The 13,947-nt window shown below is 44.9% G+C and overlaps 1 protein-coding gene across 1 annotated transcript in view; it reads left to right on the forward strand.

Moving 5' to 3' along the window:
- LOC133015727 (ryanodine receptor 3-like) overlaps positions 1-13,947 on the forward strand; it is a 114,995-nt gene that overhangs the window by 32,656 nt on the left and 68,392 nt on the right. Inside the window, exons 9-21 of the mRNA XM_061082993.1 lie at positions 1,384-1,483; positions 1,929-2,022; positions 2,854-2,928; positions 3,819-3,975; positions 4,626-4,790; positions 5,178-5,299; positions 6,116-6,296; positions 7,269-7,404; positions 8,768-8,863; positions 9,151-9,269; positions 10,917-11,050; positions 12,041-12,282; positions 12,763-12,955. Coding sequence (XP_060938976.1) covers positions 1,384-1,483; positions 1,929-2,022; positions 2,854-2,928; positions 3,819-3,975; positions 4,626-4,790; positions 5,178-5,299; positions 6,116-6,296; positions 7,269-7,404; positions 8,768-8,863; positions 9,151-9,269; positions 10,917-11,050; positions 12,041-12,282; positions 12,763-12,955 — 1,814 coding nt within the window. The remainder of the gene's footprint in view (positions 1-1,383; positions 1,484-1,928; positions 2,023-2,853; positions 2,929-3,818; positions 3,976-4,625; positions 4,791-5,177; positions 5,300-6,115; positions 6,297-7,268; positions 7,405-8,767; positions 8,864-9,150; positions 9,270-10,916; positions 11,051-12,040; positions 12,283-12,762; positions 12,956-13,947) is intronic.

Here is a 13,947-nt window from a genome sequence, read left to right on the forward strand (position 1 = left end):
ACCACAGTTCAAAGGTTCTTTTACGCTTTTCAGTAACATCGATCACCTCATAATTACTGATACCTGGTAAAGTCTTTTACCTCAGCTGAGCACATTCATTCATCCCCTCCTGTTGCACAGACACACACACATTGGCATCGGACACATCTGTTAACCCAGACTGGATAAATACATAATTTAGTCTTCACAAGCACAAGTAACCCAATTATTATAGTTGAGTGGGGAAGTGAGATCTGATCACAAGTGGTCACAGGGGACACATTCAAGACCCATTTTATTAACAGGGTTGAACAGTCATACTCAGCACTGCACCCCTATGATCGGATCTCTCAGGACGGATACTGAACCTCAAATTGCCCCTGATGACTGCCGACAGTGTTTGATAAAAAAAAGCATAATATATAGTAGTGCTGTATGAATGTGTGTGATGGAAAAATACTGATATACCTATTACACCGACCTGACCTCGGCCTTTACTCCTATTATAACACTCTGCCCTCTCAGCACTGGCTGTGTTAACACTGGGACAGCAGCCATTTAGTGTTCACCCCCCCGGTGTGAAGGGTAAGACCAGGTGACCACGATCACCTTTCATTCACTGACATATGTTTTCAGCTTCATGGTTCCCCATCACTCAATGATCAAGTGGCGTTTTCCTCTGAATCAGCGATCACAGAGAGTTTCAGAGTTAACCTGAATCAATGTTATCTGAAAAAATGAGATATATTATGCTCATATTTAGGTTAATAATTTTAATTTGACTCAGTACTTGAAAAGCTTTATATGCTGTTAAGTTAAGAAAACACATAATTTTTCTCAGACTGTTCATTGCTGCTTTTCAGCTTCTGTCTGAGACACTTGCTTTTAGCGCCTGTCTCTTTAAGGTCACCATCGGGACAGATCCTAGTCTGCTCCGATTGGCCAGCTGGGCCACTATGTTGTGATTGGTCAGCTGCTCCTGCACGTTTAGGAAATGTTGGCCTCTGCTCTCTCTTTACCTGGCTCAGTTAGGGGGTGTGTCCAACTAGCATCGAGGTGTGGATTACGCAAATTGGGGGTATTGTGATATTATGTGAAATCCCAATGTTGCATAAGAATTGTCAGGACTACCGTGGACTTTGGGCTTTTTAACTTTGCAAACCTTTTACATACACAACAAGAACTTTATAACACACTTTTTCATATCATTTTATTGTGACAGGTTCATGGGGATGAATCCTTTTATTTTGTCAACAACTTTAACACTTAATAGTAAAACAATGCAGATTCGTCATAAATCCATTTTATTACTCCCTCTTTGACACTAAAGTTCATGCGCTGTTACTTGTGTGGATGTGCACAAGTAAGTAAAAGGTGTATTCAATCTTTCCCTGTGTCCCGCAGCACTTATCCATCTCCAATGGCAACATCCAGGTGGATGCCTCCTTCATGCAAACCCTGTGGAACGTCCATCCCATCTGCTCTGGCAGCAACATAGAGGAAGGTAGAGACTTCAAACAAACTAAAACAGCCTCCGGAATGTCTTCACACATTTCCCCACTGGTTTTCAAAGTTTGCAGATTTCAGAAATCATAACGGAAAGTCTGTCAAATGCATGGGAATGAGCAAATACATTTTAACAAGGTTTCAACTTTCTTCTAGTTAGTCAATTAAAAGCCCCAAAGATTCAATACACATCTCCTTTATTCTTATAATTAAAATCATCCCATTAAACCTGAAACACCACATGCTTGTTGGTGGAAGGATGGGAAATTGATTTCATAAAACCACCTTAAATACAAATGTCTGTAACTTTATAGCCCACTGTTGTGATCTAGTTGTACTATTCTAGCTAGGACGACAAGTATTTGACAGTAGAAGAAAAAAATAAAGAAATCACATGTCTCGAGTCACTGTATCTAAATCCTCTGTCCTTCCTCCTCTGATAGGCTACCTGCTGGGTGGTCATGTGATGCGGCTGTTCCATGGACACGACGAGGTCGTGACCATCCCAGGATCAGACCAGAGTGAAGAGCGGCAAAGGTACGAAACCCAGGAAGCGTCCAACAAACATGTTTGCATTACAGTTCTTCACGTTGCACACGAGAATCTAACTGACCTGTGAGCTACCTGCGGAACAACAGCATCCACCTCACGTCATAAAAACGCCTGTGACCAGAGCAACACTTGGCTCTCCAGGGAGCCAAAATGGCTCCTGTGTTATTTTTATCTCTATAGCTCACACACACTCAGCCACACACAGACACACACTGTCTATTTTTAGAACGGAGCCTGGCAAGTACGGTGGGCGGGACTAGATAATAATTTCCAGCTTTGACTTTTCTCCTCCCGCTGTCCTTGAAATTCAGCAGAAGGGGCTTGGTGTCTTACATTTTTATTGGGCAGATCAAACACACTCCAGGCTGTCATGAGGGGGGGGTGATGAGCGACTCCTTTTATCTTTGGACCCAGTCACCCATATCACTGATAAAGAGTGTAGCTTTGAGTTATCAGGGCACACATGTCTCTGTTTGAAGGATGCTGTGCTATAGTCCGGAGAGTACATACAATACAGCCTGTGTGTGTGTGTGTGTGTGTGTGTGTGTGTGTGTGTGTGTGTGTGTGTGTGTGTGTGTGTGTGTGTGTGTGTGTGTGTGTGTGTGTGTGTGTGTGTGTGTGTGTGTGTGTGTGCGCGCGTGTGTGTGTGACTGATTTGAACACCCTCCCAGTGAATATCACCGTGACGAATGAGAGTAAACAAGTGGTGTTCTTCTAAGCCAGGATGAATGACCTTGACTGTATCAGCGGTGGCTAGACAGTTAAAGCCTCCGCAGACAGACAGACCACCCACTTATGCTCCTCTCGCATCCCCAGGATAGTCAACTATGAGACGGGTAAAGCTGGTGCCAAGGCCAGGTCCTTGTGGAGGATGGAGCCACTCAGAATCAGGTGGGCCGTGTTTCACGTCCTCTGTTATCTGTTCCCTTCCCCCCATTTTCATTTTTCATTTTCCGTCATACTTTTTTTTTTTCATCTCACCTTTTTCTCTCTGTCTGCCGTCTTCACTTTAAATTTTTTTTCTCTCTACAGCCATTTGTCCTTTCTCCCTCTACCCCACCTTTGATTTAATGCTGCACTGTGCCCTCTCCGTCTCCCTACTCTCTTTCTCTCTCCATCTATTTCCATGTTTTTTCATCTTGGCATTTTTAAAGGCTCACACGGATGCAGCCTTTGCTTTTTCCATTTCATTAATTTGATATATGTACCCTGTTGCATGTTTTTTGACATTGTTGTTGTAAAAGAGAAAAGATCTCATTAGAAATTCTGTTATTACCTCCACCAAGGAGGTTATGTTTTCACCCCGTCCATGTGTTTGATGGTTTGTGAACATGATTACACAAAAAACGAAATGGTTTTTCACGAAATGTGGTGTAACGTGGCGGTATGCAATAGGGAACAACCTTACTAATTTTGGCGCAAATCCAAATCAGGGGGCAGATCCAGGAGATTTTTTTTCAGTTTTTCAACATTTTCAACATTTTCCAAGGAAATAATTTGATAGATCTTGATGAAAAAAAAAATCTGGCACATTTAGAGAACTTGTAACTATGAGTGTGTCAAATTTAGTGCAGCTTGATTCAATTTAAGGGGGCTGTTGGGTCTTGGCGGCGGCATGAGCTCTGAGTGCCCTTGAATGCCATTCCAGTTTACCAATTATTCTACCACATGGCACGACAGATAAATAACTGCTTGTATGAATGTTTGGATCAACTAATCAGCACTAGCATTGGTATGTTTGCATGTGTGCTTCATATTAACATGTCCGTGACCTTGAACAGCTGGAGCGGGAGCCACATCCGCTGGGGCCAGCCTTTCCGGCTGCGGCACCTGACCACCGGCCACTACCTGGCGCTGACTGACGACAGGGGGCTGGTGCTGCAGGACCGGGACAAGTCTGACACCGTCGCCACAGCCTTCTGCTTCAGAGCCTCAAAGGCAAGAGCACACACACACAGATACAGATGCTCAAACACACAGAGTACTGTATGCCCTTGACTCCTCGCTGTTCCTCAAGGTGACCTCACACATGCTTCAACCACACATGCTTCCTCATTAAATGCCACTGAGAAGGCGTTTCAAAGGATCTCCTCTCACCCTGCACAAATAGGCCGCCCACTCTTGTCAGACTGGAAAATGTCCACCTTCTATTTTTTTCCAAGGACAATGAAATTTCCAAGAATTATTGGACCACCGACAGCGACGCCATAGAGGTTAATTTAGCTGATCTTGCGGAGTTGAAGTGACCGTTGAGCTGTACTCTGTGTAATGGAGTTTTTAGATATGGCCAGAGATTGTGAGCCAATTAGTGACCCCTCCAATGTGAATTTAAAGCATATGTATTGTAGCATGTAAGTGAAGTCATTTATCATTGGACTCATGTGGATTACAGGTTGCATTTCTTCTAATAGACGAACACGTACAGTCCTAATGTGTTGGACAGTCCTTAACATTTGGTCTGTGGTTTGATTCAGAACAAACCTGCATGCAGTATCTCTCTACGTGCACCTGATTGTCTTGTACCAGCATGCTCATGCGTTTCACACTGACAGCTTTGACGTTTTCATTTTCCCTCCTCCCCTGTGCAGGAGAAGCTGGAGCAGAGCCCAAAGCGGGACATCGAGGGCATGGGGGTGGCAGAGATTAAATACGGGGACTCGCTCTGCTTCATCACGCACGTGGCCACGGGACTCTGGCTCTCCTATCAGGCACCTGATGTCAAATCGGCCCGTCTGGGTCCCCTCAAGAGACGAGTGAGTGGAGATGCCCACGCAGCTCTGTCTTCTACTTAGAATGCAAAGCGTATACGGAAACAAATGAAATTAACAAATAAATGAGATTCCTCCGGGCGTCGGATTATTTCCGGGGTAATGAGTTGATTGAGTTAAGATGACTGTCTATTAGTGTGTCTTTACCTCGACTAAGTATAAAACTGGTCCCTGGGCTACCGTGGCAGAAGTCAAAGAGGTGTGGGTGCGATGATGTGGGTGGCGTCGTGTCCGTAATGTCAACACAGCCAGTTAGCCTGTAGGGTCAGCACCTGTGCTCCAGACATTATGGCTCAGTGTTTGTTGACGGTGAACTTTTCCCTAATATGTTCTGCTAACACACTCTGTGCCTCTCTGTCGTCCCCTCTCAAGGCGTGTCTACATTCTGAAGGTCACATGGATGACGGGTTGACCCTGCAGCGCTGTCAACACGAAGAGTCCCGCGCCGCACGCATCATCCGCAACACCACCCTCCTCTTCAACCGATTCATCAGGTACGATGGATTCATCGCTGGTGCACAAATCGCCCGATTAAACTAAATTACAGTCCGTGTTTGACTGTGACAACTTTATAATGGGGAATCTGCAGAAGCGCCACTCTAATGATGATAAAACAAAAAATCCCCCGGAGTCACCTCATCATCAAATTGTAGCTGAAGTCTGAAAACCAGGCAGCTCAAAGCCCCACAGACTCTAAACGCAGTCCACACAAATCATGACGCAACATCCCTCCAGATTGTGAACGCACCCATCAGAGAGTTGAGCTCGGTGAGTTCTGACTGAGTCGGGGGGGGTGGTGCCAGAGTCCCAGACAGCTCACTCAGTGGGCCAGTCATGCGTTTCCCGATTGAAAACATTGCAGAGGTGTCTTGGCTCTGGCGATGGGAGCCGTGGAGCATGTAAGTGGATGCTTTCCGTCCTCTTATTTGTTATCCAACGCCCGGCTTGTCCCGTGGGTCGGGCTCACCGGCCCTCATGGCGGAAACATGTGAGAGTCTGTCAGCCTCCCCCGCGGCGGTGACACATACATCTCCCCGCACCCCTCCCACGTGTACAACAGGAGCTATTTTTAGCAGGCCAGCGGAAATCAGCATTTCAGCTTGGATGAACCTGTGGGCTAAACATTGTTAGTCATCACAGCCTCTCCTCAAGTTTACACAGCCTCCCAATAAGAGAGTGTGTACCACAAGTGTAACATATTTAAGGAGTATGTTGAGAAACACATAAGATCAGAAACCTCAGTGTGAGGCGCTGTCACTTTTAATCAAGGTTTTAATATTGATGTGTCTGTCCCCCCCCCCCCCCCCCAGAGACCTGGACTGTCTGGGCGTGAAGAACAGGGCACTGGTGGCCCTGCCCGTGGAGGAGGTGCTCCAAACTCTCAACGACCTCATCACCTACTTCCAGCTCCCCGACGCCGAGCTGGAGCACGAAGAGAGGCAGATCAAGCTGCGCTCGCTCAAGAACCGACAGAACCTATTCAAACAGGAAGTGAGTGTCTCCATCAAAGAAGGCGCAGGAAACCAATGATCCATAAAATATCACTCAATGATACCACAAGCTGCCCTGCAGGGATAAAAATATTTTAAAAAACCAGAGTGAAGGGCTGTGATTAAGGTAATTTCAGTAATCGACCGAAAATAGGAGCGAGGCGAGAGGAGCGGCGAAAGTTGCGAAAGGCAAACTATGTGAAATCAATTGGTTCTTTGTGGCGAGTTTCAATGCCATCTTATTTGGAGGCAGTGCATTTGAAGGCGTCAGCAGTTTCGGTGCTATAAGTTTTTCCCGAGGCTGGCACGGGAGCACTGAAGCTTTCTGCTAAGCCTCTAGGACCTAAATTGCTTTCATCAATTACAAAGTGTCAGCTGGCGAACTGAAGGGGGGGCCTGCGATGTCAACTATCCAAACTCTTCCTAACTCTTAACACCGTGTCACCGTTTCCTGAGGCCAACGTACATGAATGTGGATTAATGAATGGGGATTTTGTCCTTTCTTTTTACAAACATCATCATAAAATATGGGGGTTTTAACATTTTAATAATTATTCATATTGCAGCCGTTCATCTTTCATCATCTAGCTGTCTTTTTATGTTAATGCACCAAAATAGCACATCCCTGTCCCACCCCCCATATATTACATCTAGAAGGCCAATTTGTCACTGCAGACAGCTGACTCGTGATTTTTTCTGACATTATAAATCATCTGCAGTTTTAATTTTGTCTCTTCACGCCCTCCATTTAGCATATCTGATGGCTATAAATAATTCTCTGTGGCATAAATCACTGTGGCATGTCCGACGAACGGGACAGGAGGGAGCCGAGGGGCTGCGTTTAGGATGGTCAACTAATTTAATAATGCAGAGAAAGATTGAACCATAGATGTAAATATTCCATGTGACTTTCTGCTCATGTTTCTATATGAATAAATTACAATCTCATGGCGGATGATTGTGTATTTCCAAGGGAATGCTGACTCTGGTGTCCAACTGTATCGACCGGCTGAACGTGTACAACAGTGCAGCCCACTTCGGGGAGTGTGCCGGGTGCGAGGCCGGAGGAGCCTGGAAAGACATTCTGAACCTGCTGTACGAGCTGCTGGGTAAGGACACAGTCTATACCCCAACACACACACACACACACATACACTTGCAGTACATGCAGTATGTACATACATAAGCAAACTCACACACCAAAAAAGCCCCAAGTCCCGACTGTAATCAATCACTGAGATGAGAGTCGTCGTTTGAGGATCAAGCAGCTGAGAGCCGGCGGTTCAGTGGTGATGAAGAAGTGTGCTGACCTGTAGGATTGAATTCTGAGGTTGCCAGAATTCAAAAGGCTTCACGAATACACACGTGCACACAAGATATACAACCCATCACTAATACTTACACACTGTTGGGGGGGAAAAAACAGCTGCATACAAGAGCTGTCCAGTTAATGTAATAAGCTTCCAGGGCAACAGCCTAATAGTCACACACACCATTACACACACACACACACGCGCGCACGCACACACTCACGCACGCACACACACACACACACACACACACACACACACACACACACACACACACACACACACACACACACACACACACACACACACACACACTCTAAGCGTTAGGTGTCACCAATTGGCCAGATGGCATTTTCGCAATTCTCATCACTGTCTGTGCTGTTTCCTCTTTTGTTTATGCTGTGCGTTTTATGTTCCTCCAGCCTGATGTGATCAGTTCCGCCTTTCCAAACTCACTTGAACCTCTTGCACCACTGGCATATGCTGTGTCAGATACAGACGTATCTCACCAGAATAACCTGACAGGGAATGATGTACATTTATATTTCGTTTCCTCTCCTTCCCTGTTTAAAATCATGTTGCCTTGCATCTGATGAACACAACATTTGGCTAAAACATGTCCTTCACTTGAAAAGATGCATTTTTGAGCAGAAAATTTGTGAGTGTTTGGGATTTGCTTCCTGTCATGTTTTTAGATATGCCACATTCTTGAGGAGATAATCTGTGTAGCCTTTATGCAAAGGTTATCTTTTTAATGCCTGTCATGCTCAAGCTGCTCCGCCCTCCAAGTGTGTCCTTCTCCTTCTTATTTACACGGATTTCACCTCCTGGCTCACATTAGAGTTCCGCCCACGTCTCTCCCTCCTCCACACACCTGCTCCGGCACAGCGCTAAGTGGATTTGGGATACCTCCCTCCTTTCTTCAGTGTCTGTCTGTGATCGGTGACCCTGTCTTTTTTTGCTAGGACACATGTAGGTGTGTTTGTGTTGATGTCTTGTCTTTGCTTATGTCTTCCTCTCTCTCTCTCTGTCTTTGACATCTTCCAAATTAATATTAAAGGTCTTCAGGTGTAAAAGCAGAACATCTCCCTTCTCTTGGCATGGGGTGTGTATCTTTGCTTTGCAATTTCATGGTCATGCATGCTTTCCGTCTCTCCTGCAGCGGCGTTAATCCGGGGCAACAGGAACAACTGCACCCAGTTCTCGTACAACTTGGACTGGCTGGTGAGCAAGCTGGAGAGACTGGAGTCTTCTTCAGGTGAGCTCACTATCCTATCACACACCAAGCCTCCACTGAGAGCTGCTGCTTTGATGACGATCCAGCTCTTCTCAATATGCTCTTGAGTCCCATAAGATGTAAAAAGATGACACTGTTTCTTTAAGAAAATATAGGCTCCTCTGCTATTTTAATGTATAATAAGAACGGTTCCGGCAGCACTCAGTGTTCCCTGTTGATCTATACAGATGCCTCTTTGACATGTGTCCTCTGTTGTGTCTTTTCCCCACTGCGGGTGTTCATTAATTGATGAATTTGCGGCTGTGCAGGCATCCTGGAAGTCCTGCACTGCATTCTAATTGAGAGCCCCGAGGCCCTCAACATCATCCAGAGAGGACACATCAAGTCCATCATATCGCTGCTCTACAAGCACGGGCGCAACCACAAGGTGAGCAACAAGTGCTGCAGCCACAAGGAGATTGAGGTGCAATGATTCCAAGTTGTAAATAACGGCCAGCATAAGATCAAGGCGTTGGTGGAAAGAATCCACATGTTGAAAATGCAGTAGAAAGACTAGAAACAGCTAATTAGAATGAGTTCAAAAAAATATCAGATTTATTCAGGAGATATTTCGACACCTCTGGAAATAGCATCGACTAGAAGATGGACGACAGGTCTCCACTTCCTCTCGCTGTCCTGAAATGAAGCCAAAATATCCTGGATACAAACGTTGCCACCTTGCAAATTCTGAGCCAGCCTCCTTTGTAGTGATTGGGTAATAGAGCCATGGTAGAAGGTCCTGCCAATACTCTCACTCAACTCAATACACTCACTCTGTTTTTATAGCCTCAAATAACAATTCAAATCCAAATTACCGGGGGGAAAAATCGCACTTGAACGTTACATCAGTGTGATAAGAGCTACCTTAATCGACAAGCTAAGCCAGCCACCAGGTGGAGATCAAGACACTTTGGCCGTTGTGTCGTCCATCTTTATATACAATCTATGGGAAATGTGCTTTTGTGCGAAGAGACGTAGAACATCCATACTTCTGTCTCTGTCTCTGCTGTTGATCAAGAACTGATTTAGCCCAGAAATATTCCACTTAATAATCCAAAGTTTGTTTTATCCGCGGATTTAACAATTTACTTAGAAAGTGTTAATTAGCCAGCTATCGAGGTGCTTAACTTTGACAGAGCCAAGCTGTTTCCCTTTGTCTCCAGTTTTATGCTAAGCTCAGCTAATGCTGGCAAATTATAACTTCAGTATTACCTGAAGGTGAGTGTGGTGTCAATCATCTCATCTAACTACAGCAAGAGTCAAATACGTATATTTCATGTCAGAAATGTTCAGCCTAGCAAAGACATTACACGACAACCCCTGAAAATGAATTTCAGCCTGTTTATGTTGTGTCTCGTCATCTGCACTTCTTTCCTCATTAGGCTCATTCACCGAATGCACGGCCGTTTCCATAACCGATCCCCTTGGGCCTCTTTGTCACTTCTTCTTCTCTTTATCTACTAATTCATTGTGCTTATACCTTCCACCCGCACACAAACCCGCATCCTTGACAGAAGCTTCCTCGGGGTTCTTGTTGCTGTGCGTCACAATCATGAATCAATACGCTTAACAGTGAAATGAGATCAGGGGCAGACAGTCAGCTAGCCCGAGTCATAAATCAGCTTAAACGTATCATTTTGCCATGGAAGCAGGAGAAAAGGGCCCATGATAAAGAGAAGGTGCCCTGGCCCTGTCACCCTTGGCTGAGTTTCCCGGCCCATTTATTTCTATAGCTTTGTTAGCCCCAACATGAAAGGGATATTATTGGACATATTTTAGCCCCCAACAAGCATCGGAGAGTAATTATGCAGTGGTTGCATGTAAAGAGGCTGTCCCTACAGCAGCAACCTGGACATTGATGAGGGACAAAGATCATTCATCATTTCTGAAAAGGCATTGATTCATTTCCAGGGTTCAATGGGGTCAATCAGGTCAGTGTGTTGATCGTGTTATTACGAGGGAGGTGTTGAGTTCTTCCCCTTGATATATTGTTGATTATTTTTTTAACCTGTTGCCGCCACCTTTTGTTTTTTAGATTCTGGACGTGCTGTGCTCGCTGTGTGTGTGTAACGGCGTGGCTGTGCGAACCAATCAGAACCTCATCTGTGATCACTTGCTACCCAAGAGAGATCTGCTGCTGCAAACCCAGCTGGTCAACGATGTCCAGAGGTTAGAAATTTTTTTTTACTCCTGTTATATTTTGATTCATTGCCATATTAAAATTAAACTTGGGGAAAAGAAGCGATTGTTAAAGATAAGAAGTAGGCTGTCATTTATAGAAACAGCAAGTCATAAAGGGCCAGTCTGTGATTGGTGTACAAGACGAGTTGTTACTGTTCATTGACTGAGGTCAAGATGTCTAAAGATAAAGCTTTATATTAAATGTATTTTATATGTTTCTATATACTTGTGAATACTACTTACTCTGAAACACAAGCTTATCACGTTCAGAATGAACAGCAATGGTCTGAATACGCCAACTAAGCTAAAGTTATTGCTTATTTAGCCTAACGTTATTTTTGTCAAACAAATCTTTTGAGTTAGTCATGTGTAAATCTCTCACATTAGAGCTACAGGCTAAGTTTAAATTTACAAACAACTGCACAGCGCCATGAGTGTACATTCATCTTTCCAGCCTTTGGACCGTGTAATTGAGTGAACGACGTAAAGTCATGCTCCCTGTACATTGAACAACATGCTCTGCAAATTGGATGTGGGTATGAAAGAACGCTCAACCATGACATGATGGTTTGTACAATGAGGCGCGTTATGTACTCAGGCTGCACTGGGCCTTTAAATCTCACATCCCATTATACATCCACCTGTAATCTCTGTACAATGAGAAGAAGCAGTTTTGTGCTGGTGAGATGAATTTAACTCAGACTTTATCGAAAATCTCATTAAATTGTTTTTCTTGACTCTAATGGAGCGATCTACTTTGCTCTGCCTTGTTTCAAGGCATCCACACTTTTTTAGGAACATCCTGAACCAAAATGCATTAGAAGTAAATTGAATGATCTTATCCTCAGGGCAGGCTCTTTCATTAGGTTTAAGAAAGAAAAGATCACATATTACAAATGAATCGCAGAATATCGCAGAGTGTCTTTTTTATTGCTCTGAGGGATATCTAATGATTTTTCTGTTCCACTTCATTGCCAGTATGAGGCCAAACATCTTCCTGGGGGTGAGTGAGGGCTCCGCACAGTATAAGAAGTGGTACTATGAGCTGATGATCGACCAGGTGGACCACTTTGTGACCAGCGAGCCCTCCCACCTGAGAGTGGGCTGGGCCAACACTAAAGGATATGCTCCGTACCCCGGAGGTGGGGAGGGCTGGGGGGGCAACGGAGTGGGAGATGACCTCTACTCATTTGGGTTTGATGGACTCCACCTCTGGTCAGGTCAGTGTGAGGAGAAGAATTCAGCGTGTGTGTACGTGTACGTGTACGTGTGTGTGTGTGTGTGTGTGTGTGTGTGTGTGTGTGTGTGTGTGTGTGTGTGTGTGTGTGTGTGTGTGTGTGTGTGTGTGTGTGTGTGTGTGTGTGTGTGTGTGTGTGTGTGTGTGTGTGTGCGTGCGTGTGCGTGTGCGTGTGCGTGTGTGTGTGCGTGTACGTGTGTGTGTGTGTGTGGCTGAAATCATAATAAGCTAATGTATTAAAGATGAGAGTGGTAAGTCTGGGCTAGAGCCAGGATGTGTCTAGACAGAATCACTACCCTGCAGGGACCACTTCCTTGCCCAGAGTGTGTTTGACTGTTTGTACAAATATGTGTCCTGTGTGTATGTCTGCGTGTGAGTGAGAAAGAGAGGCGTGATCTGTGCCAGCATCACTCACTGGGTCATATTTCACATAACCGTTTGTGTTTATGTCAACCGTGGACAGGTCGTATCCCGCGGGCGGTTGCATCCCTGAACCAGCACATCCTGACCTCAGAGGATGTGGTGAGCTGTTGCCTGGACCTGGGAGCTCCCAGCATCTCTTTCAGAATCAATGGACAGCCCGTCCAGGGCATGTTTGAGAACTTCAACACAGACGGCCTCTTCTTTCCCGTCGTCAGCTTCTCTGCAGGGGTCAAGTGAGTATTTGTTTGTTTCTCCCATGTGCTGACTGAAGCTGCCCTCAGACATGCTCTGAACCCCGGATAACCTCCTGGAATTATCCCGAGGGTCTGTATGTGAGATCGCAAATGTCCAACTCAGTTGCTGCAGAAATTCTGCAGAGTTTTCTCCAGGCAGCCCACTAGTCAAAACTCTGGATAATGTCCGAGTGAGAAAGAATATAGCAGGAGATTGTCCAGAGGATTCACAGCGAGCGAGTGGAAACATTTTTATTTAACATTTTTACAAACGCAAAACAAAAAATATAAAAAGGATACTGGAGATATCTGTGTTGTGGTGAACGCATCCGACCGGAGAATCCCCTGCTGTGTTGCTGCTGTTGCTGGACTTTATTGTGCATTCTCGAGAGTTCAAGACTGAAAACAGCTTGAGATGAGCAAAATTTGAGGCTGAATGAGCCGCACACATACTGTTATCACAGAGAGATGAAAGAGACAAACAGGAAATCCACAAAAGGAAAAGAATAGATAACAAATTCCCAGCAGCACTGCATCGAAATCCTGATAATCCACCTGCTCGCTTTGGCCTTGAGATCGGACACAGGTAAAACAGGCTGGCTCATATTCCTCTCCGTTGCCATGGAGACCGCAGATAGTGTGATTGACAAGACTTTAAAATGGAATTTCAGGCTCCAGCAGTTTTCCCATGATTCCATAATTGACTCTGACCTTGTAGTGCAAAGCAGCACTTTGCATGAACAGCTTTCACTCTTTGAAACTCTTGGACTCTTGACACGAGAAACCAGTGTGATTTTTAACTGTAAAGTATGTGCAGGATGAAAAGAAGTTTCATTTATTTTCCCACGAAAATACTGTTAGTTTACCGTTTTTCTCTGTTTGGCCTTTGTTTTCTTTTTTATTGGGAAAAAAAAGAATTACAGCTGTGCATTTCTTTTTCTCTCCTTCACTTCTTCTCTCCTACAAACTGTCACATTTAATGGCCTCATTGT

The sequence above is a fragment of the Limanda limanda genome, chromosome 12 (assembly GCF_963576545.1).
Source record: "Limanda limanda chromosome 12, fLimLim1.1, whole genome shotgun sequence".
Classification (NCBI taxonomy): Eukaryota; Metazoa; Chordata; class Actinopteri; order Pleuronectiformes; family Pleuronectidae; genus Limanda; species Limanda limanda.